This window comes from Macaca thibetana, chromosome 9 (genome assembly GCF_024542745.1).
Source record: "Macaca thibetana thibetana isolate TM-01 chromosome 9, ASM2454274v1, whole genome shotgun sequence".
Classification (NCBI taxonomy): domain Eukaryota; kingdom Metazoa; phylum Chordata; class Mammalia; order Primates; family Cercopithecidae; genus Macaca; species Macaca thibetana.
The window spans coordinates 115,620,757-115,644,503 of NC_065586.1; the positions used below are offsets into that span (position 1 = coordinate 115,620,757).

General features: G+C 48.3%; 2 protein-coding genes across 6 annotated transcripts in view; both read right to left on the reverse strand.

The window, feature by feature from the left end:
• The window catches only part of PRDX3 (peroxiredoxin 3), a 497,514-nt gene that overhangs the window by 358,443 nt on the left and 115,324 nt on the right, over nt 1-23,747 (reverse strand). The window lies entirely within an intron of this gene.
• The window catches only part of RGS10 (regulator of G protein signaling 10), a 738,227-nt gene that overhangs the window by 25,540 nt on the left and 688,940 nt on the right, over nt 1-23,747 (reverse strand). For 2 of the 5 annotated variants that reach the window (XM_050804011.1, XM_050804013.1), the window contains exons 2-3: nt 11,067-11,185; nt 768-886 (exon numbers count right to left, since the gene is read on the reverse strand). In XM_050804011.1, coding sequence (XP_050659968.1) covers nt 768-886; nt 11,067-11,073 — 126 coding nt within the window. In that variant the 5' untranslated portion in view covers nt 11,074-11,185. Of the gene's footprint in view, nt 1-767; nt 887-11,066; nt 11,190-17,234; nt 17,369-23,747 lie in introns of those variants that run through there. The other 3 variants (XM_050804014.1, XM_050804010.1, XM_050804015.1) reach the window with 3 other exon arrangements.

Below are 23,747 nucleotides of genomic sequence, written 5' to 3' on the forward strand. Positions count from 1 at the left end.
TAAGTTGGAATTATGTGTGTTTTCTTACAGCCGATCTTGGGCAGTCCATGGCACCGCCAGCTCCTCTGCTGTGCAGAGACCTCCTGAGTTGCAAACACTGCTCACAGTGGCCTGGTGACCAGGAATTAGAAGCCTAGTACCACATGCCACTCCCTCCCTGGGAGCCCCAACAGGGACCAACTGCATGAGGACTCATCCTATTCCTGACCCAAGACTTAAAGACAGAAGTGACCAGGACTCATTCTTGAAATACACACGTGGTCTTCCATTTGGCACTGGGGGCTTCTGCTGGTCAGAAAAGTTATTTCTAGATAGCATCGACAGTTCCCCATCCATCAGCCCTGCTCTCGGAGGTCCCTTTGCCAAGTTCGCATTGCCAGTCTCTCTCAGTCTGTCAACAATGCATTCTGAGAATCCTCCAAGCACGAGAGAAAAAGCCTTCACATCAGAGAGACCCAGAGCTGGGAATTCCTCATACAGACTCCACCAGTGGGCACGGTACCTTCTCTCTCCTCCCACCCTGTACCCCTCCCACCTCACTACACAAAAACCAGAAACAGGCTGCCCATCTGTGACAGCGTTGCCAACACAGTCATGACAGATGAGAAAGTCTCACCCTCAAGCTGGGATTAACAGTACTAAACTCTTAAGCTGGCATAGAGAGTGCTAAGCTGATACACAATGCTGAACTGGCCTGCTTCCCCCTGCGTGCATCAGAACTTCCGCACACACGGCATCCATCCCGATTAACAATGAAAAAGACAAACCCTAAATCTTTTCACGCCTTCCGGGTCTTCCAGTAGATTCTCCAGGGATGCCGCCCATTTGGCTGTGCTCTTGAGGCTCTGGTGGCTGCTGCTGGAGCTACCATCGCTGTCGTGGATGTCTGCAAAGCAAAGTTCAGATTGCACATGTGGCCAAAATACACTGTCATTTTAAGAAATCTGCATGCAGGCCGGGCGCGGTGGCTCACGCCTGTAATCCCAGCACTTTGGGAGGCCAAGGCGGGAGGATCACAAGGTCAGGAGATCGAGACCACGAAACCCCGTCTGACTAAAAATACAAAAAAAACCTGTATCCCAGCTACTCTGAGGCAACCCAGGAGGCGGAGCTTGCTCGCGCCACTGCACTCCAGCCTGGGCGACAGAGCGAGACTCCGTCTGTTGCTATGGTGCTACTGCCATCACCATCACAGATGGATGTCTCAGGCTCTGTTCTAGGTGCTTAACATGATGGACTCATTCTTGTCACACAACCCTGTAAGGCAGGCACTACTATTTCCTCCATTTTACAGATGGGGTAAACTGAGGCTCAGAGGGATGAAGGGACCTGCCATTTCCCACCAAATCCTTCCCCTACTCTCGTGTCCACTGGCCAATTCGGAGGCAGCCCTCAAGTCGCCCTCAAACCCTCCTCCCAGAGAACCATGATTCAACAGCAACTGCTTCCCCATAGTGCTTTGTGCACAGACTTACAATTATGATGCTCTGTTGTGACTATTTACATGACTGACTCCCACTAGTCTGAAGGCTCCTATATGTCCTCATCTTGTACCTCTAGCACCTAGTTCATTACCTGGCATAGAGATTAAAAAACTCATTGCAGGATTGGACCCACATGATGGTGCAAAATGTCAGAGGGTTGCCAGAATACCCAGGCATCAAGATAAATGTCATTTCAGGCAATAGCTTTGTTTGTTTGTTTGTTTGTTTGTTTGTTTGTTTTTGACAGAGTCTCACTCTGTCACCCAGTCTGGAGTGCAATGGCACAATCTCGGCTCACTGCAACCTCTGCCTCCCAGATTCAAGCAATTCTCCTGCCTCAGCCTCTCGAATAGCTGGGATTATAGGCGATTAGCAACACGCCCAACTAATTTTTGTACTCTTAATAGAGACAGGGTTTCACCATGTTGGCCAGGCTGGTCTCGAACTCTTGACCTCAGGTGATCCGCCCACCTCAGCATCCCAAAGTGCTGGGATTACAGGCATAAGCCACCGTGCCCGGTTCCTCAGGCAATACTTTTTTAAAAAATCAAAATTTGTGCTAAAAAAATCCAGATGAACAAAATACCCAAATTTTCCAAATTTTAAATAAAGACAGGATCAGTTATATTGATTTTTCCTTTTGCTTCAGGGTCCAATATGGCTCAGCATTACACTGTTATTTTTTCCTGACTTTATTTAAACTTCAGATATTTTGTTCATCACGGATGTTTTTGCATTCATTTTGATCTTTTAAAACACTGCATTAAATGTCATTTATAGGCTGGGTGCCCTGGCTCACACCTGTAATCCCAGCACTTTGGGAGGCCAAGGCAGGCAGATCACCAGAGGTCAGGAGTGAAACCTCATCTCTACTAAAAATACAAAAATTAGTTGGGTGTGGTGGCACGCGCCTGTAATCCCAGCTCCTTGGGAGGCTGAGGCAGGAGAAATGCTTGAACCCAGGAAGCGGAGGTTGCAGCGAGCCAAGATCACGCCACTGCACTCCAGCCTGGGCGACAGAGCAAGATTCCATCTAAAAATAATGATAATAAATACATAAATAAATATCATTTATCCTGATGCCTGAGGTTTTTGGCAACCCTCTTACATTTTGGTACACAGAGAAAATGGATGAAAATTTTGGCTCAAGCCATCCCAGCACTTTGGGAGGCCGAGACAGGCGGATCACGAGGTCAGGAGATCGAGACCATCCTGGCTAACACAGTGAAACCCCGTCTCTACTAAAAAATACAAAAAAACTAGCAGGCGAGGTGACGGGCGCCTGTAGTCCCTGCTACTCTGGCTGAACCCGGGAGGCGGAGCTTGCAGTGAGCTGAGATCCGGCCACTGCACTCCAGCCTGGGCGACAGAGCCAGACTCCGTCTCCAGAAAAAAAAAAAAAAAAAACTCTTTGCATCTGCGCATCTTCCACTGCACTCTCTGACTCAAGACACTGAGAAGTCTCCTGTGGGGGATGGGGAATCTCCAAATAACACACTTCAGCTGCTTCTCTGCCTGCGGGAGGAGGGAACAATGAAAGCATGCTTCATTCTATGGCATGTGATCCCTTCCTGGAGTCAAGGAAGAACCATGGAATGTCACTTCAGATGGGGCCAGGTTCAAAACCCAGTTTCCTGGCCAGGCACGGTGGCTGACGCCTGTAATCCCAGCACTTTAGGGGGCTGAGACGAGTGGATCACTTGAGGTCAGGAGTTCAAGACCAGCCTGGCCAACATGGTGAAACCCCGTCTCTACTAAATATACAAAAATTAGCCGGGTGTGGTGGTGGGTGCCTATAGTCCCAGCTACTTGGGAGGCAAGGCAGGGGAATCACTTGAACCTGGGAGGCAGAGGTTGCACTGAGCCAAGGTCGTGCCACTGCACTCCAGCCTGGGTGACAAGAGGGAAACTCCGACTCAAACGAAACAAAACAAAACAAAACCAGTTTCCCCGATTCAAAACTATAGGATCTTGGGCAAAATCTTGTGTATATTTGAAAATCATCCCCCATCTCTTGGGTTATCATAAGGATTCAAAAATGGAAGCACATTAGGCACCTAGCAGCACACCTGGGACACAGTAGACGCTCAACAAATGTGAGTTCCTTTCTCCCCATCCCTAAAATAGCCATCTATCAAGCAAACTACTTCCATAACTAACACTTTTTCCCCACTGACTTTTTTTTTTTTAAACTAGAGACATATTTCTATAAAAAAAAAAGTTTGAATCTAGGAGAAAATAAACTTTTAATTAAGAAATCAGCAAGGCCGGGCGTGGTGGCTCACTCCTATAATTCCAGCACTTTTGGAGGCCGAGGCAGGCAGATCACAAGGTCAAGAGATCGAGACCATCATGGCCAAAATGGTGAAACCCTGTTTCTACTAAAAATACAAAAATTAGCCAGGCATGATGGTGGATGCCTGTAATCCCAGCTACTTGGGATGCTAAGGCAGGAGAATTGCTTGAACCCGGGAGGCGGAGGTTGCGGTGAGCTGAGATCGCGCCACTGCACTCCAGCCTGGTGACAGAGCAAGACTCTGTCTCAATAATAAATAAATAAATAAATCAGCAAAGCAAATCACTTGTACATGATATTTTTTTTAAAAAACAAAGTCTCCTAAATATTAATTGCTGCAAACAGCTAGGGGGCCACACAGCTAAAAATGGTTTTGGAGAAAATCTGTATCAGAGCACACTGGACTTACTTCATAGTGACAGCTCCTGTGATCTCTGATGTTCTATGGGGGGTCAAAATACATGTTGATTTCTTGATCCCTGGGATTCCGAATCCAAGCACTTGGGGAAACTACCAGGATTTCAGACATTCACCAGATGATATGAGCTAAATTAGAACCAGGCTGGCTGGGCACAGTGGCTCACGCCTATAATCCAAACACCTTGGGAGGCTGAGACAGGAGGATGGCTTGATCTCAGGAGTTCAAGACCAGCCTGAGCAACATAGTGGGACCCCATTCCCTATAAAATATTTAAAAACTAGGCTGGGCACGGTGGTTCACACCTATAACCCCAGCATTTCGGGAGGCCCAGGTGGGCAGATCGCTCGAGCTCAGGTGTTCAAGACCAGCCTGGGCAACATAGAGAAATCCTGTGTGTACAAAAAATACAAAACTTAGCTGGGCATAGTGGCATGTGCCTTTAGTCCCAGCTATTGGACAGACTGAGGTGGGAGGATAGCTTGAGCCCAAGAGTTCAAGGCTGCAGTGATCCATGATTGGGCCACTGTACTTCAGCCTGGATGACAGACCCTGTGTTTTTTTTTTTTTTTTTTTTTTTGAGGCGGAGTCTCGCTCTGTCGCCCAGGCTGGAGTGCAGTGGCGCGATCTCGGCTCACTGCAAGCTCCGCCTCCCGGGTTCCCGCCATTCTCCTACCTCAGCCTCCCGAGTAGCTGGGACTACAGGCGCCGCCACCACGCCCGGCTAATTTTTTTGTATTTTTAGTGGAGACGGGGTTTCATTGTGTTAGCCAGGATGGTCTCGATCTCCTGACCTCGTGATCCGCCCGTCTCGGCCTCCCAAAGTGCTGGGATTACAGGCTTGAGCCACCGCGCCCGGCCAACAGACCCTGTCTTAATCAATCAATCAATCATCAATAAAGCAGAAACTCAGAAACCCGGCAGGGACCATGCTTCAATGCTCATTGGCAATAGAGTACATAAGAGAATTATTTGGGGCAAATCCTTTCCTCTAACCATGAAGCAAACTCACTTAAACACATCACCAAATGGAGCTGATGCTTTTCTAAAGTGACCCTCCAGTTCGTGGATATTAAATTAGTTCCCTGTTCTCTTTGTAAATGCCGCAGTGGCAAGCTCCTGAACACTGAGTTTCTTTCCAACAAAGTATAAATCCAATTAAAAGATCATTATTACAAGAAATTTCTGCAGCAGGGTTCATTCTGCCAAGCATTCCACTAATTTACTCTTCTGCTCTTTGCCCAGAGAATACAGTTTGACAATTTACTCCATTTCCCCAGCAGATCTTCTCTTAAGTAAATAAATCTAGAGACACAAGTTCACTGTTCCAGGAACAATCTAGGCAGCTGCAAATTTCTCTTGCCATGGCAGAACCACTTTGGCCATAAGTTTTCAACCTTGGTCTGAAAGGATTCCAAAACTCTGGACACTCTTTTCCATAATAAACCAGACCATGTTTGAGTTTTCACTGTCACACCATCTTGCAAATAAATACACACAGTAGATTACCATTTAGCCAACAGAGTGTCTGAGATTAAGAGAGTTGACCTCACTGTTAGACAATCGCCAACCCCCACCCTTTATTTCATACTCTAATCATTTTTGCATATTAGGTTTGTGTGTCTGTTTTCATTTGAACAAAAAGTTTTACAACTCAAAGCACACTAATGTGGTCCAACCCCACCTCCCCCACCACCTCATTCTATAGACTGGGAAGCAAAAATCCAGAAGATAAAATGGCCTAGCCAAGGTGATGCAGCTAATGAATCACGGGATGGACCCAATACGGGGACCTATGTGGGACATCAGCTGTCCTCACCAGGGCCATGTCTGCAGAATCCCAGGGCTCCTGGGAACACAGTTAGAAAACCGATGGGCCCTTCCATTCCACTGTCTCCTGGGCTAACATCTCCCTTATATCACATGTCATGAAATACATTTACAATGGACACTATTACAGAAGAGCATGGAATTTTCAGGGGCGGGTCAGAAAGTACACCGAGATGGAGTTGCTCTTTATAGCCATGGGTATTGGTTTTCTGGCTTTGGTGCTCTAGATAAAGAGTAATTCCTTCTTGCTTTTGCCCACTTTCTGTCCCCATAAGTGGCATAGAAGATCCTTCTATCTGAGATACCCACTCTCTATCTGTCATAAGTTTTTATTTTCTCCAGAAATGTTGGTTTGAATTTTTCTAAGACTTCCTGATTGTCTTTTGAGTTGAAGGCTTTTGGCTATTGCACCCCACCCTTCTAAAATCCATCTTGACTGATATCAGTATAGACAGATCTTGATGAGACAGCATTTGCAAACTCCACTCACCGAGTGGCATCTCTCTTTTCCAAGTCGCTATCCCCAGCCTCCAATATGACTGAGCAGACAGGGATAGCCCTTAGGCCGAGGGCACTTCTGCAACTCAGGGTCCCCTGCCCAGGGGACACACTAAGTAATAAATTCCTAAGCCATCTCAGCTCCCTTTAAATGTTACGACCTGCCCGCCCCCGCCCACCGGCGGGGTGGCTCATGCCTGTAATACCAGCACTTTGGGAGGCCAAGGCAGGCTGATTGCTGGAGCTCAGGAGTTCAAGACCAGCCTGGGCAATATGGCAAACTCCCATCTCCACAAAAAATACAAAAATTAGGCCAGGCATGGCGACTCAAACCAGCACTTTGGGAGGATGAGGTGGGCAGATCACGAAGTCAGGAGTTCGAGACCAGCCTGGCCAACATGGTGAAACCCTATCTCTACCAAAGATACAAAAAATTAGCCTGGTGTGGTGGTGCACACCTGTAATCCCAGCTACTCAGGAGGCTGAGGCAGGAGAATTGCTTGAACCCAGGAGGTGGAAATTGCAGTGAGCCGAGATGGCGCCATTGCACTGCAGCCTGGGTGACAGGGCAAGACTACGTCTCAAACAAAACAAAACAAAAACAAACAAACAAAAAAACCACAAAAATTAGGTGGGCATTGTGGTGTGGGCCTGTAGTCCTAGCTATTCAGGAGGCTGAGGTGGAAGGATCGCTCGAGCCCAGGAAGCAGAAACTACAGTGAGCTGATACTGCATCACTGCACTCCAGCCTGGGTGGCAGAGCCAGACGCTGTCTCAATAAAACAAAAAAACAAACAAAATCATAAAAAAAGAAAAGAGGCCCAGCGCAGTGGCTCATGCCTATAATCCCAGCACTTTGGGAGGCTGAGGCTGACAGATCACAAGGTCAGGAGTTCAAGACCTGCCTGGCCAACATGGAACACAAAAATTAGTTGGGCGTGGTGGCACGCACTGGTAAGCCTAGCTACTCAGGAGGCTGAGGCAGGAGAATTGCTTGAACCCGGGAGGCGGAGGTTGCAGTGAGCTGAGATTGCACCACTGAACTCCAGCCTGGGTGACAGAGAGACTCCGTCTCAGGGAAAAAAAAAAGAAAAAAAGAAAAAAATGTTACAACCAAGGGGGAAGGGGAAGCAGGTTAAAGTAAGTAAATACATACATACATGCATACATACATACATACATAAATGTTACAACCAGTCTAGTAATATTAGAAGAAATAAATACTCTTTCTCAATAGCAAAACAGGTTTACTTCTGAACTTAAGAATAAAGCAAAACCAAGATTTCCCAGGTGCCCAACTACTGGTACCTGGATCCACAAAGTTCCAATATTCTTCTATCCCTTTTCATTGATAAAAGCTTCCGATTCAGACAGATTACACAAGAAAGCAGGACTGATATGAATAGGTGGAAAAAATGTCAAGCATGTTCTCCAGCAGTTTTACGATCTCTCCAGCTAGGGAAGACCTGCCTGTGATATTTGTTTGTTTCAATTTTATCATGCTGTTTGATTTTTGTTGTCATTGTTTACTTCAGCTGTAAAACATTTTTGCAATAAAAGTTTTGAATAAAACTTTTGAATAAAAGTTTTTGGTGTTTTGTTTTCTTAGCTTCTAGGCTCTTTAAATCATTTTAGATCTTCAAATTTTTTGCATGCAAAATGCATATTTTTCAGCAAATTTATTTTCAGACTAATCTGTCATTAGCTAATAATAATGGTTGATACTTCAAATGGGCCAGGCATGGTGGCTCACACCTGTAATCCCAGCACTTTGGGAGGCTGAGGTGGGTGGATCACTTGAGGCCAGGCATTCAAGACCAGCCTGGGCAATATGGCAAAATCATGTCTCTACAAAAAATACAAAAATTAGCCAGGTGTGGTGGTGCACTCCTGTAATCCCCAGCTACACGGGAGGCTAAGACAGGAGAATCACCTGAACCTGGAAGGCAGAGGTTGCAGTGAGCTGAGATTACACCACTGCACTCCAACCTGGGCAACAGAAAAAGAATCTATCTTTAAAAAAAAAAAAAAAAAAAAAAGGCCGGGCGCGGTGGCTCAAGCCTGTAATCCCAGCACTTTGGGAGGCCGAGACGGGCGGATCACAAGGTCAGGAGATCGAGACCATCCTGGCTAATCCAGTGAAACCCCGTCTCTACTAAAAAATACAAAAAACTAGCCGGGCGAGGTGGTGGGCGCCTGTAGTCCCAGCTACTCGGGAGGCTGAGGCAGGAGAATGGCGTAAACCCGGGAGGCGGAGCTTGCAGTGAGCTGAGATCCGGCCACTGCACTCCAGCCTGGGCGACAGAGTGAGACTCCGTCTACAAAAAAAAAAAAAAAAAAAAAAAAAAGGCTAGGCGCTGCAGCTCATGCCTGTAATCCCAGCACTTTGGGAGGCTGAGGCAGGCGGATCATGAGGTCAGGAGTTCAAGACCAGCCTGGCCAACACGGTGAAACCCCGTCTCTACCAAAAATATAAAATTAGCCGGGTGTGGTGGTGGGGGGGCCTATAGTCCCAGCTACTTGGGAGGCTAAGGCAGAAGAATCGCTTGAAACCAGGAGGCAGAGGTTGCAGTGAGCCGAGATTGTGCCACTGCACTCCAGCCTGGTGACAGAGCAAGACTCTGTCTCAAAAAAATAAAACTCCAGCCTAGAAAATAACACTCCAGCCTAGATGACAGAGTGAGACTGTCTCAAAAAAAAAAAAAAAAAAAAAGGTTGGCACAGTGGCTTATACCTGTAATCCCAGCACTTTGAGAGGCCGGGCGGATCACGAGGTCAAGAGATCGAGACCATCCTGGCCAACATGATGAAACCCCATCTATACTAAAAATACAAAAAATTAGCCAGGTGTGGTGGTGCACGCCTGTAATTCCAGCTACTCGGGAGGCTGAAGCAGGAGGATTGCATGAACACGGGAGGCGGAGGTTGCAGTGAGCCGAGATCGTGCCACTGCACTCCAGCCTGGTGACAGAGCAAGACTCTGTCTCAAAAAAATAAAAAGAAAAAAGAAAAACTTGCAAATGATGTACATCGTGCTGGGTACTGTTCCAGGCTTTTACCTGAATTAAATAATTCAGTTCTCACAATAACCTACTGATGTGGTTATTTCCACTTTGCAGATGAAGAAACTGAGGCACAGTAACTCACAAGGGTCCCAGCTAGAAAATGGGAAATCATGGCCCAAACCCAGGTACTCCTGCTCCAGAGTACATGCTCTTTACCAAAGGCTCCACTGCCATTTTTAGTTTTTATATCTGCTGATCTTTGTACTCAAAGAGACCAGAACACAACAGCCTTTAAGAGACCAAGAACAATCACACTTTGGGGAAAAAACAGAAAACTAGGTAAGAGTCCAATCCATGCAGGAAAAAAAAAGTCACATAAGACCAGGTGGAATCATCTAGCACACAAACACAATGTATATCCGTTTTCTATTTATGCTTATGCTGCCCTATGTGGCTTCTGGCGTCAGTAAAAGCCATTATTTCAAGGATGGGTGAAGCATCACAGTGCAGATGGCTGGGGCTGGTTGCTTGGAGCTTATTTTATGATGCATTATTTATAGATGCTATGATGTCATATCTAACAGAGACCTTCTCCAGACATTAATTCCTTAGAAATCCATACTCAAAAGGCATCTGTAACACTCATCAGAGATGAATGCTCACAGCATGGATTTCTGCTGTTAATCTGCAGGAAGGTCTGTGTAATTATCCTGCATAGACAATTTCTCCAAGTCAAATAATATTTTAGTAATATCTCACTATCCAGTTTCCTCAACAGCAGAGTCAACTTACATCCTCAGAAGGTTTGTCCTAAGTACTCCCTCAAACTCACAGGCTATTAAACATTCAAGTCCAGGAAAGGCAGAGATATTAACCCTAAATTCCAAAGTGGTTTGGTACAACTCACATGCACAGGCATGCACCTTTAAAATACTCTATTTTGTAATGAAGTTTCAAAGAAAGTACACACCCCACAAAACTTATTTAAAACCTCTTGTCACCTATGCCACATCAAGTATATTACATTTTTTACAACGTCCTCCCAATTTGGAATCAGAGAGTCATTTTGTTACAACTGGTGATCTGTGTAAGGCTCCGAGAAACTGGGTCATGGAAACATCGTATCTAAATATTACTTAAGTGTTTATCCGCTCCAGTATCTAGCTGCTGAAATAACTACCCCGCCTGCATGCAATTCCCCTGCTGGGGAGATTTGATTGAACCGCAGTTAGCAGGAAATAACATCAAAAGTGAAAAAAGTTTTTCAATAATCATAGTAATAGCCAGCATCCAAGTCAGGAGAAGGAAAGCAGGTGACTTCTCCTGACTTCTCCTGAGGGTTGGCTCCACTCAGAAAGGGCATCGTGGCGTTTGCACACAAGGGCACAGGCCTCACAGAAAGCCAAGTGTTCCTTTTGGCCCTTCCAAAGTCACCTGTGCACCTCTGTGTCCTCACAGCACATTCTTCCCAGCCCCTGCCCCACCCAGGGCCAAGGCGACTGCCGACATGGAAAGGGGTGGGGGCCATTCCTTACGTTCCATGCTCTGGGGTCCACCTGAGAAGTTCCACGCAGACCAACAATCCACTGCCTTCCCAGAGACGCCTTGTGTGAGAAGGGCAGGGACTGGAGGGCTCCCCAGCACCCTTGGGTCCGAAGAAAAAACAAGCCTCAACATCCTCTTTTAAGTGGACTAAACAACAGATGGCCACTGGTTTCCAGTTTCTACCAGAGGGAAGGAAATAAGAACGCCGAACTGTTATTTGTAGCCTCCCTAGACTCTCCACTTTCTAGGCAAAGGCCAGAAAAAAGAAAACGGCCCAGCAGCCCTAGCCTGAAAACAAGACCCTGTCATCGATTTTCTCCACTTCCAGAAGCCCCTGTGTGTCCTCTGGGGCCTCACATTTCTGCGTAAAGCTGCCCTCACTCTCCTACTCTGCTCAATCTGTCCTGCCCTCCCTGGAGGCAAAGTAAATGACTTTTTCCTCCAAGGTCAGTCAGGTGGATGGTGCATTTCTTGAAAGCAAGGGCTGCGTCTTCCGCAGGGTCAGCATGATGTCTGGTACTCAAGTATATATTTTATAGTGATAAATATTTGCTAAGGAATGAGCAAAGTCAGGCACCAGGCTAAGGGTAGAGGGCACAGAAAGGAGGATGGATAGCTACTAAAAATAGTTGAGGCCGGGCGTGGTGGTTCACGCCTGTAAACTCAGCACTTTGGGAGGCCAAGGGGGGCAGATCACCTGAGGTCAGGAGTTTGAGACCAGCCTGACCAGTGTGGAGAAACCTAAAAATACAAAATTAGCCGGCGTGGTGGTGCCTGCCTGTAATCCCAGTTATTCAGGAGGCTCAGGCAGGAGAATGGCTTGAACCCAGGAGGTAGAAGTTACAGTGAGCTGAGATCATGCCATTGCACTCCAGCCTGGGCAAGGAGAGTGAAACTCCGTCTCAAAAAAAAAAAAAAAAAAAAAAAAAAAAGTTGACATTTACTGAGCACTTACAAGTCTCATCGAAACTTTACAACAATCCTTGGAAGTTGGTTTCCTCATGGGCCCCATTTTATACATCAGGAAACTGAGACACAGAGAGATAAAAAATTTGCTACAAAGAAGCAAGCAAGGAAGTGGATGAGCTGGGATTCAACCCCAGGTTGTCTGGCGGGAGAGAAAAACACAGAGAAAGATGCCAGAAATGAAAGGTGGGCCCATTTTCTCATGGAACTTAAAATGAATTGAGGAGAGGAGGCCAGACGTTCCCAGGTGGTCGCCTGCCCACAGTGCCACAGGCTGGTCGGAAGTCTTCTTCACTAGTCCACGCATAAACGAGAAGGAAGACAAGGAAATATTTACCAAGTGAGCTGTGCTGGTAGAGTAAGGACAGTCTTGGGTTGCTGGTTTTGTTTTTGCTTTGAAAAAGATCACAGTCCAGGACATACAAAAGGGAGTGTGGTGTAATAGTCTTCCTCACACCTCTGTCCCTCAGGTGCCCAGTGTCTCTCCCCAGGAGCGACAACCTCTAGAAGATTCTAGAGGATCTAGAATCCTCTAGATTCTAGAGGATCAGGACAGCTCTTTACCTGAGATTATATCTTTCCTACGATTGGGGGTGTTAAAATGTCCTTTTCTATGTGAAATGATAAAGCTGTTTGATGATTGCTTTGTTTGTTTCTAACGTCCTGACTAGAGAGAAGAAGGATGGGAGGAAAGAAGGGAGGGAGGGAGGAAAGGACAGAGGCAGGGAAGGAAAGGAGAGAGGGATGGAGGAAGGGAGGAAAGTTGTCAGCTCCACATTCATTCTCTAAATATATTTTAGCAAAGTCGCTAAATGGTTGTTGTGTTTAGGTGGCCGTGGACTTGGGTCCAAGACTTGAGTTCTCTGCCCCTTCTGCAATGGGTGGCTCCGGACAAGTCCCTGCCCCTTAGTGGCCTCTGCAGCCCTCCAGGGAGAAATGAAATGGTTCCCTCCTGCTCAGACAAGCTGCTCTGTCAAGTGCCAAGGGTGGGAGGCAGCGAGGCCTAGAAGGGTGGGTCTGCTGGAGCAGGGAGACCCAGGCTTTGGGACAGGACAAAGGACACCTGGGGGAGCAAAGGCACAGAGCAGGTATTGTCCAGTCCCTCCAGGGGTAGACTAGGGAGCAAGAAAAATGGGGCTGGGAAGGACTCGGTCAGATAAGTGGCCCCCCACTGGGCAGTGGGGCAGCGAGGTGGACCTGAGGGTGCTTAGCTGGGCTCTAAACAGATGGGAACTTGCTTGGAAGGGAAATTTTGTCCCCACAAGTCTGCAAGGGACTGTCTCACTCCAGCGGATGCCGCCTGACAGCTCTTATCAAGGGGCCACTGCTTCTGCCTGCCAGGGCCGCCTCCGCTCCTGCTGCCACCCCCGGGCTGCTGCAGCAAAGAGCTATCTGGGGGAAGCAGAAGAAACTTGGGGGCATAAATTTAGTGCAGTTTAAGCAGCAGGTTCCCAGAGCCCAGCGTCCGGGGACTCACTCAACCCAGGGAGGGAAGTGACTCACTTCACCCAGGAAGCCCTAGGAAATGGCCATGCCAGGCAGCTACATTTTCTAACCATGAAGAAAGGCGGCATCACATCAAATACAAATCTGCCAACGCAGATAAAACACAGTGAGCACCTCACACCCACCAGGCTATGGGCTGCACTAGGTGGTGACCAGAGCAGGTCCCAGAGGCTCAGCTGGCTCATGGCTTGACCATACCTGTAGAAAACAACACCCCTCAGCCGGCACCTCTTTCCCCGCAGGCCTGGGCCAGTGATGTTCTGCAGAGAAAGTTGCCCCAGCTGCCAAGGCTACCCTGCAGCCGGGTTGTTAAAACAAAGACATTAAACTGCTATGCAAACTGTCATCTTTAAATAAAACAAGCCCAGCCATAAACTTAAAACTGTTCCCAAGGGTTTAATGGGATCCTGCATGACAGGCCCGAGGGGAAGGCCGATGCCTGCCTGGCAGGGTGGGAATTCCCCTGAGAGGTCACTCCTGGGTGCAGCTGCAGGGGTAGGGAGTCGGGTGGCTTCAGCTTGGCATCTCAGATGGGCATCTTTCAGTTACCAACAATGCAAGGTTGATAACTGGGCAGGGTGAGTGGACAGAATCCTGTTGGGGGACCCTCACATTTCACTGGCCTGAGAATTCCCTGGGGTGCTTGTCAAAGATGCACCCTACCCTCCCCCCTCCCTACCGTCCCCAAGATTGAACCAGTGGGTCTGGGCGAGGCCCGAGAAGCTGGACTTTATCCAGGCCCTCCTGAACCCACAGGACGGGTGGAACACACTTTGAGAAACCTCAGGAAGAAGAATAAGGAAATCCCACTCTGAACCTTGGAAGGTGGGGTTAGGAACTCCAAACTGGAAAGACAGTGTCTCCAGTGAGATTCTGCTGAAAGGTAGGAAGAGTGTAAAATAGAAAGTGCTGGGGGAGGCAGGACCACAACCAGGTCCAAATCAGGGGTCCTGCAGGAGCAGCTCCGGCTTTTGTAGAGCCTGAAGTTTATACAATTTGAGGATCCTCCTTAAGAAAAATAATTCAAAATTACAAAAAAAAAAAAAAAAAAAAAAAAATCAGTACGTGGTCCCAAAAATCACTTGGCTGTCTTCTCAGTACCTCCGCCCCCAGGCCCAAACGACCCCTTTTTCGCTAGGCTTCTTCTTTGCCCATGGCTTGGTGGTGATGACCAGTCAGGTAAGAACTTCTGTTATTTTCCATGATGGGGAAAGACCCTAGACCTACAATTCCAAAGAAAATCAGGCTATTGGAGTCGAGGCATCCAGTACCAATCCACGATGTTTAGTGGCTGATCTTTCTTTCTTCCTTCCTTCCTTCCTTCCTTCCTTCCTTCCTTCCTTCCTTCCTTCCTTTTCTTTGAGTCTCACTCTGTCACCCAGGGTGAAGTGCAGTGGCACAATCTAAGCTGACCGCGGCCTTAACCTCCCAGGCTCAAGTCATCCTCTCATCTCAGCCGTCTAAGGAGCTGGGACTATAGGCACGCACCACCATGCCTGGCTAATTTTTTTATTTTTTATTTTTGTAGAGACGGGGTTTTGCCACGTTTCCCAGGCTTATCTGGAACTCCTGAGCTCAAGCAATTCTCCTGCCTCAGCCTCCCAAAGTACTAGGATCATAGGTGTGAGCCACTGCGCTCGGCCTGAGACTGCCTTTTTATCAATGATGTAACCACATTTCATGAGGCTTAAAATTTGTTGCCCTGAAACAATTTATTCCCTAAAACTGCATTCAGCCTTTTTGGAGTGCAACATGGCTACATGCAAAATCACCCCAAATCCATGTATCTCCCAGGATACAATGGTTGTATTTGTCAGTCTTCAACCCAAAAGTAATCTAAAGTAATAAGTAACGTGTACAGGGCTATTCATAGCAGCTCTATTTATAACAGGCAAAAGGGAGAAAAACTAATAATTATTACACATTTATTGAGTGCCACACATTGTACTAGGGGCTTCATATGGTTTTGAGTATTTAACCCCATGATCCCATGAAACCCACTTTGCAGATGGAGAAAGTGATTCAGAGGTGTGCTGGAAATCAGCTCTCCTGAGTCAAAACGAAGCCTTCATTTTTAGCTTGGTTGATTTTCATGATGTAAATATCCCATACTTTCAAGTTCCCTAAGGTTTAGCAACCAGTTCCCAAACTTTTTGAATATTTAGTAACTGGCTGTTGCAAGCCAGTTTGAGCCAGTTCCAGCACATCATTGAAACGGAGGCACAGAAAGATTAGGTAATTTGCCCAGTGTTGCTGAATGACAGAGTCAAGGTTAGAACCAAGAGTTTAATTCGAGTCCAGGCTCTGAGCAGCGCTCCACAGGCCTGTGCCAACCACAGAGAATAGTTAACATTAACACCCACAAGGGAATTCTTTGACTCACATGCAACACAAAAAGGTTTACATGACCGCTAACGCTAATGGAGCACTTAGTACGTGCCGGGCAACAATGTAAGATCATTACAACAACCCTACGAAATCCTACATATTAAATACAATAATTTGCAAAACTTGATGGATGGGAGACAGGTTCCAATTAAGTGCTTAAAAAGGCGAGTAGCTACTGTTATTCCCATTTTGCAGACCCTTATTCTGCAGAGAGGTCCCACGGCTAGTGAATATGGCGAAGGTGAGATTCGGATCTAGCCAGTCTGGTCCCAGTCTCTAAACCACAATGTCCCTCATAAAGTATCAGGTAGCAGAAAGGAAATGCACCAACGTGTTCCGACTCTGAGCGCCAAGCAGAAGTGAATCTCGGCGTGGGAAGCCCGGCAAAACCTCTGAACTCCAGAGTCAGGCGAACCTGGGTTTGAAAGCCTCCCCATCACCTGCTGGGTGTGACTGGGGCAAGTCACCTAACAGCGCCTGGCTTCCGTTCCCTTCTCGCGCACCAGGTTGTCCTAGGGGTGAAGGGAGAGTTCACCCAACGCAGTGGACAAAGCCCTTGGCGCACCCGAAGGCCTGTACAGGTCGTAGCTATTGTGATGAGCCAAAGGGTAGAAGGACCAGAATCAAGGGCATGGCTCCACCTTCACCGTGGGGTCTTTGTCCTATCAAGTTGCCCCAGATGGTGGCTCAGGCTGGCCCAGAGTGACAGCCAAGGCGAATCCTTCGTAACGTCAGAACTTCGCTGGCACGCACCGCAGAGGTGCCCTTCTCCATCCTGGGGTTCCGCCACCCTCGCGACCGCACCTTTTGGCTCCTTGCGGCAGAAGCGAAGGCCCCCGGCGCCCCAGGCCCAGGCGCCCAGTCGGATGCCTGGGTCCAGCCGTGCTCCCCCGGGCGCTCGGCACCCTTCCACCCACGCCCGCAACGGAGGCGGAGAGGGCCACTGAGGGAGAAGCCCGCGCGCCGTTCTGCTTTCGGAATCTGGAGCCCCATGTCACCTCCAAAGTTTGGGGAATTTGGGCGCTCCTTTTTCTCCCAGACCATCACTAAAAAGAAAACTGCGGCTGTTCCTCTTTCAGCCAAACTTCCTCCCCGGGGCGCCCGGAGGAGCTCTGCGCTCCCGTCGCAGCTGGGATAGCGAAGGTGCGGGACCCAGCGTGGAGAAGTGGTGCGGTCGGCCCGGGCTCCAGTCTAGGAGGTACCGCCGAGCCGCGCCCGAGCACAGGAGGGAGGGCAGGAGGCCGGGTGGGCGAAGAGGCGCCCCGAACCCCAGCCGGCGGGCCCCTGGAGCCGCTTACCTGACGGTGGCCGCTTCCTGCTCAGCCGGCTCACGGCGCGGTTGAACATCGCCGCGGGCGCCCGGGGAGGAAGCAAGAGCAACCCGGCTGCGCGACGGCTGAGCCGGAGGAAGGCGAGGAGGAGGAGGAGGGCGAGGAGGAGGAGGAGGGCAAGGAGGAGGAGCGGGCTCAGCACCGCCCCGGAGCGCTAGGTCCCCGCCCGCCGCCCTCCTCCTAGCCAGGCGCCGCGTGGCGCGCTCCGTGCGCCCTGCCCGCCCCCGCCGGTGGGGGCTCGCGGTTCCGCTCCGGGGTGCCCGGGCGGGGCAGGGCAGCCCCGGGTGACCCCGATCGCCGGGAGTCTGTCCTGCGCCTGGGATGGGGTGCGCCGGCCCAGAGGGAGCCCGCGTCGCCGGGAACTTAGTAGCCCAGCAGAGGCGGTTAGCGCGTCCCGGGATCCCTGGCCCTCGCCCGAGATGCCGTTCCGGCCGACCCCGCCCAGCTTCAAGCTCCCGCGCCCATCGCGGTCTCCCGCCTTCTCCCTGCAGCCCCGGAGAAACGGGGCTCTCAGCGAGCCTTCGCGGGTGGCAGGCGGGGTCCCCTCCTGGGTCACAGGCCGGGAAGCCGAGGCCTCGCTGTTCTGCAGAGTTCAGGCGCGACCCAGCCCGTGGCCTTTGCCTCCTCGTCACCAGGATCCCCGCCTGCCGGGGCCTGGCTGCTCCCCGACTTCGTGGGCGCTGCGCCTTCCCGCCCCGCGAATGCGTGTGGGGCGTCCCCAAGGCCGGTGCGCTGAGCTAGCCGAGCCGCCGCGGGTGGGCGCCCTCTCCCCTGGCTGTGCCGCGCGGGCGCCAGGACTCGGGGAGACCTGAGAGAATTCCGCAGAACCCCCCGCTTCCAGCGCCGGGCGGTGCTTTGTCCGGCATACCGCGCTCTCGGGACACTTCTTGAACTTTGGGGACACGTGGGCACAGCCTCTGGCAGGGCCTTCAGGCTCCACGACCGGGACCACTCAGGCCCCCACGGCGTCACCTGCTGGGCGCTGCGCGCTCCACGGTCTCCTATTATTTCATTTCTTCTACAGAGCAGCCCCAGAGGGGATGTCATTAGCCCCCATTTTCTTGAACATTTGGTTTGCAAGAAATTGTCTTTCTGGCGAGTTTTATTTTTCTCCTTGTGTATCTGGCTTTGTCTCTAAATTGGTCTTTATTTTTAGCTGTACTAATTGCTGTTTTTCTAAACTGTTCCCCAGTCGCCCTCCCCCCCATTCTCCCCCGTCCTTTTGCAGTTTTTTTCACTACTTGGCACTTTCTTTTGTATCTTCTATTCTGAGCTTCCAGTTCTGCTCACTTTCCCTCTCCGTCTACCCACCCCACAGCCCCAGTTGCACCCCAAGTGTGTCCGGTGGTTGCTTCTTGTTTTGCTCCCCGCTATTCCCCCTTAAAAGTCGTTTTCCTCAGGGCATTTCCAAGCACTCTCCCACTTCTGCCACAAGAGGATTTCCAGGCTCCTGAAGAGAACGCGGTGACCAAGAACAAGGTTAGACCCAGCGGGGGGCGTTCTGCTTTTAAAACTGCTGTTGTTGGCCTGCTCCGGGCGCAGACAAACTTCTATCTCATTGTAATGGGATCAAGCTGTGATACTTAACTATAGGCAAGAGTTTCACCTTTCGTAAGAGCAGGATTTTAAATGCTGGCAGAGTCCTGGATCCAAGTGAGGTCACTGCATTCTTGTAACAATAACAAGGGAATTGGTGCAACGCACCCACCCAGAAAACTTCCCCGAGACGAAATTACAAGTAATCCTAACACAGGAAATAAGCACACTGGCACACAGGGGTAAAAGTTAGGCACAGCAGCTCAATGTTATGCTAGTTGCCAAGTCCACCCTAGCGTGTCCTGAAAAACACTGGTGTGGCTTAAGACATGCTATGAATCCCTCCTGAGCTGAGAACCCCAGGCATCTCTTAAATAAAGGGAAAATATAGCAGCCTTAAATCACTTTTACTGTCCTGTTAGCACATCAGACAGTAAGTACAAAAATTAAGATGCATAGTTAGGGCCGGACGCTGTGGCTGACATCTGTAATCCCAGCACTTTGGGAGGTGGAGGCGGGCGGATTACCTGAGGTCAGGAGTTCAAGACCAGCCTGGCTAACATGGTGAAGCCCCATCTCTACTAAAAATACAAAAATTAGCCAGGCCTGGTGGCAGGCACCTGTAATCCCAGCTACTTAGGAGGCTGAGGCAGAAGAATCACTTGAGCCCCAGAGGAGGAGGTTGCAGTAAGCCAAGATCTGGAGGAGGAAGTTGCAGTGAGCCGAGATCTCACCACTGCACTCCAGCCTGGGTGACAGAGCAAGACTCTGTCTCCAAAAAAAGGGAAAAAAGGCAGGGCACCGTGGCTCATGCCTGTAATCCTAGCACTTTGGGAGGCCAAGGCAGGCCGATCACCTGAGGTCAGGAGTTCGAGACCAGCCTGACCAACATGGTGAAACCTCCTCTCTACTAAAAATACAAAATTAGCTGGGTGTAGTGGCAGGTGTCCATAATCCCAGCTACTCGGGAGGCTGAGGCAGGAGAATTGCTTGAACCCAGGAGGCAGAGGTTGCAGTGAACTGAGCTCGAGCCATTGCACTCCAGCCTGGGCGACTGAGCAAGACTCCATCTCAAAAAAAAAAAAAAAAAAAAAAAAAATGCATGGTTAACGTTTAATGTACACAGTTTAAAATTTTTGCCTGGGACATTGAAAGATTGTCCTCATGAAATTGCTGTAAATAACTGTTTTAAGTTTCTAAAGGTTCAAAAGCCAGTTTTCGAAGTGCACTGTGCAAAAAAAACACGTATAAAAGTATAAAGCCTCCTAACTCCTAAAACTTGCCAAACGTGCACATACACACACACACAGGCACACACACACATGATTAAGTTCCAACCATGATTTGCATTGGATTGAAGGTGCTCACCATCCAAATGGCATTTTTCCTGTAAGTCCAGCATGCACTTTCTGAAGCTTTTTTTTTTTTTTTTTTTTTGTGGACACAAGGGTCTCACTACGTTGTCCAGGCTGATTTCTGACTTCTGGGCTCTCAAGTGATCTTCCCTCCTTAGCCTCCTAAGTCAAGCCTTCACAAACAAACTGTGGTAGCCAGTGTGCGGAAGAAGAGGATGAGCAGTTTAGCCCCTTTCTGCCCCTGCTGGTCTCACTTTTGGTTCAAGGGTGTTCACATCAGGCAAGAAGCAAGAGACCCAGATGTCTTCTGGTAACACAAGATTTCAGAGGGATTACTGGCTTTGGAGTTCAATATTTTCATTCTACCCAGAAACTAAAAAATTGGTAAGCCGTGAATACATTTTAGAGCCTCTCATCACCAGAGTTTATATAACAAGACTATTCTAGGCCAGTTGAGGCAGACAAGCTATAGTAAAATGATTAAGTGGCCAACTTAAAGTCAAGAGACCTGGGTACTAATCCTGAGCAAACAGCAACCAGCTGTGTGGACACACCAGCTGTGTCCTCAAACACATCGCAGCCTCAAGGGACAGGGCAAGGAGAGGTGCCACCTACACTCCAAGCAAGTGGTGTTTGATAGCAATAAACAAAAAAGCATCTGGCATAGTGCCCAGCACATGTAGGCACACAAAAAAATTACTGGAATTTTAATTACTCTTACTCCCCCTACAGTGATGTTTTAATAAATGATAAACTTTATCATACAGCCAGTCAAAAGTGGATTTCTTTTCAATTATAGGAAATTGGCAGGGTTAGTAACACTGTGGTGTTCACATTGTTACTATGCTGTGAAAGAGGGAAAGTAAATTGTTGCAACTCTCTAGAAGGAAGAGAAGCAGATGTGTTAAGATATGTATTTGACAACATATGTAAGAGTCTTCAAAATGTTTATACCTCTTGGACTAGTGAATAATTCTATAACTGGTAATTTGTGCCAAAAGAAAAACAAATGATACAAACATTTAGGTGTACAATTAAACAACATAACACTTCTTTTCATCAGCGTTATTTACAGTAGCTAAAAATGCCCACTAAGAGAATGACTAAGGTATAACATATTCTTGTGATAGAATATTTAACAGTTGTAAAAAACTGTGAAAAATCTTTGGAACTTGGTGGAAAAAACTGGTGCAAAGAGAAAAATGAAAGAATCTTAGACGAAGCTCTCATTGAAAAATCAGGATACAAATATACAGAAAATTTTCAGTGTTGAGGAGGAGGAGAATATGGTATGTTTATGCATAGCAAGCTAGCAGTTAATTACACCTAAATATTACTAGACTATATCTCTAGATGATAGGATAATGAGTTATTTTACTTTTCATCATTATATTTTCCTGTTTTGCAAACTTCTGCAGTGTATGTGCTTTTAAATCGGAGAAAAATCACTAATTAGAGACTAGTTGAAATCTCTGCTGGGTTTAATGCCACAAAAATATATAAGGCTTCATTTCTGTTGTGGTTTTGTGTTTTGTTTTTCAGAGACAGGGACTTGTTCGGTCGCCCAGGCTGGAGTGTCGTGATGTGATCATGGCTCACTGCAGCCTTGAATTCCTGAGCTCAAGCAATCCTCCTACCTCAGCTTCCTGAGTAACTAGGGCTACAGGAGTGCACCACCATACCCTGCTACTTATGTATATATGTATGTATGTATGCATTTATTCATTCCTTTTTTATTTTTAATTTTATTTATTTATTTATTTATTGGAAATGGAGTCTCGCTCTGTTCCCCAGGCTGGAGTGCAGTGGCGCAATCTCGGCTCATGGTAACCTCTGCCTCCCAGGCTCAAGTGGTTCTCCTCCCTTAGCCTCCTGAGTAGCTGGGATTACAGGCACGTGCCACCATGCCTGGCTAATTTTTGTATTTTTAGTAGAGATGGGGTTTCACCATGTTGGTCAGGCTGGTCTTGAAATCCTGACCTCGTGATCCACCCCTCAGCCTCCCAAAGTGCTGGCATTACAGGTGTCATTCATTTATTTTTTTTTCATTTATTCATTTATTCATTTATTTTTGTAGAGATGGGGTCTTGCTATGCTGCCCAGGATGGTCACAAACTCCTGACCTCCTACCTCGGCCTCCCAAAGTGCTGGGATTACAGGTGTGAGCTAGAGCATCTGGTCCCCGACCGCCTCCCCCAACTCCAACTTTTTTTAAGAGTCAGAGTCTCACTGGGCGAGGTGTCTCACACTGTAATCCCAGCACTTTGGGAGGCCGACGGGGGCAGATCATGAGGTCAGGAGATTGAGACCATCCTGGCCAACATGGTGAATCTCTGTCTCTACTAAAAATATAAAAATTAGCTGGACGTGGTGGCATGTGCCTGTAATCCCAGCTACTCGGGAGGCTGAGACAGGACAGTCGCTTGAACCAGGGAGTCGGAGGTTGCAGTGAGCTGAGATCACGCCACTGCACTCCAGCCTGGTGACAGAGTGAGACTCCGTCTCAAAAAACAAAAATAAAAACAAAGAGTCAGGGTCTCCATCTGTCATCCAGGCTAGAGTGCAGTGGTACAATCATAGCTCACTGCTACCCACTCCTGGGTAAACCTTCATTTTTACATTAGTTTTGCTTTCTTAAAACTCTTAATTTCCCATGGAAGGAGCAAGCAGACACTGGCTGTCTTTCCCATCTTCGATCTCTCTTGCACTTCAAGTCCCACATTCCTGGCATATCACAGCTGGAGGATCCTTGGGGATCAGCATATTATACTGCAGATCAGGAAACTGAGGCTCAGACAGCAGCTGAACTTGTGTTTAGCTATGATGTGATACTAGGTTTCCCGACTCCTGGACAGGCAGTTTTCCTGGTACAGCACTCTTTACCTGGTTTGTTTGTTTGAGACGGAGTCTCGTAATGTCACCCAGGCTGGAATGCAGTGGTGCAATCACGGCTCACTGCAGCCTCCACCTCCCAGGCTCAAGCAATCCTCTCCTCCCACCTCAGCTCTCTTCAGTAGCTGGGACCACAAGCGAACACTACCACGCCTAGCTCTAATTTTTATTTATTTATTTATTGCAGAGATGGGGGTCTGTCTCCCTTTGTTGCCCAGGCTCATCTGGAATTTCTAGGTTCAAGCGATCCTCCTTTCTTAGCCTCCTAAGTAGCTGGGACTACAGGCACGTGCCACCATGAATGGCTAATTTTTTTTATTTTTTATTTTATTTATTTTTTTTTTGAGACAGAGTTTCACTCTTGTTGCCCCGGCTGGAGTACTGCAATGGCGCGATCTCGGCTCACTGCAACCTCCGCCTCCCGGGTTCAAGCAATTCCCCTGCCTCAGCCTCCCGAGTAGCTGGGATTACAGGCATGCGGCACCACACCCGGCTAATTTTGTACTTTTTAGTAAAGACAGGATTTCTCCATGTTGGTCAGGCTGGTCTCAAACTCCCGACCTCAGGTGATCCATCCGCCTAGGCCTCCTAAAGTGTTGGGATTACAGGCGTGAGCCACCATGCCCAGCAGGCTGGATTTTTATAATACCATGTTTTTTAAAGTAAATTTTATTATATTATTATTTTATTTTTATTT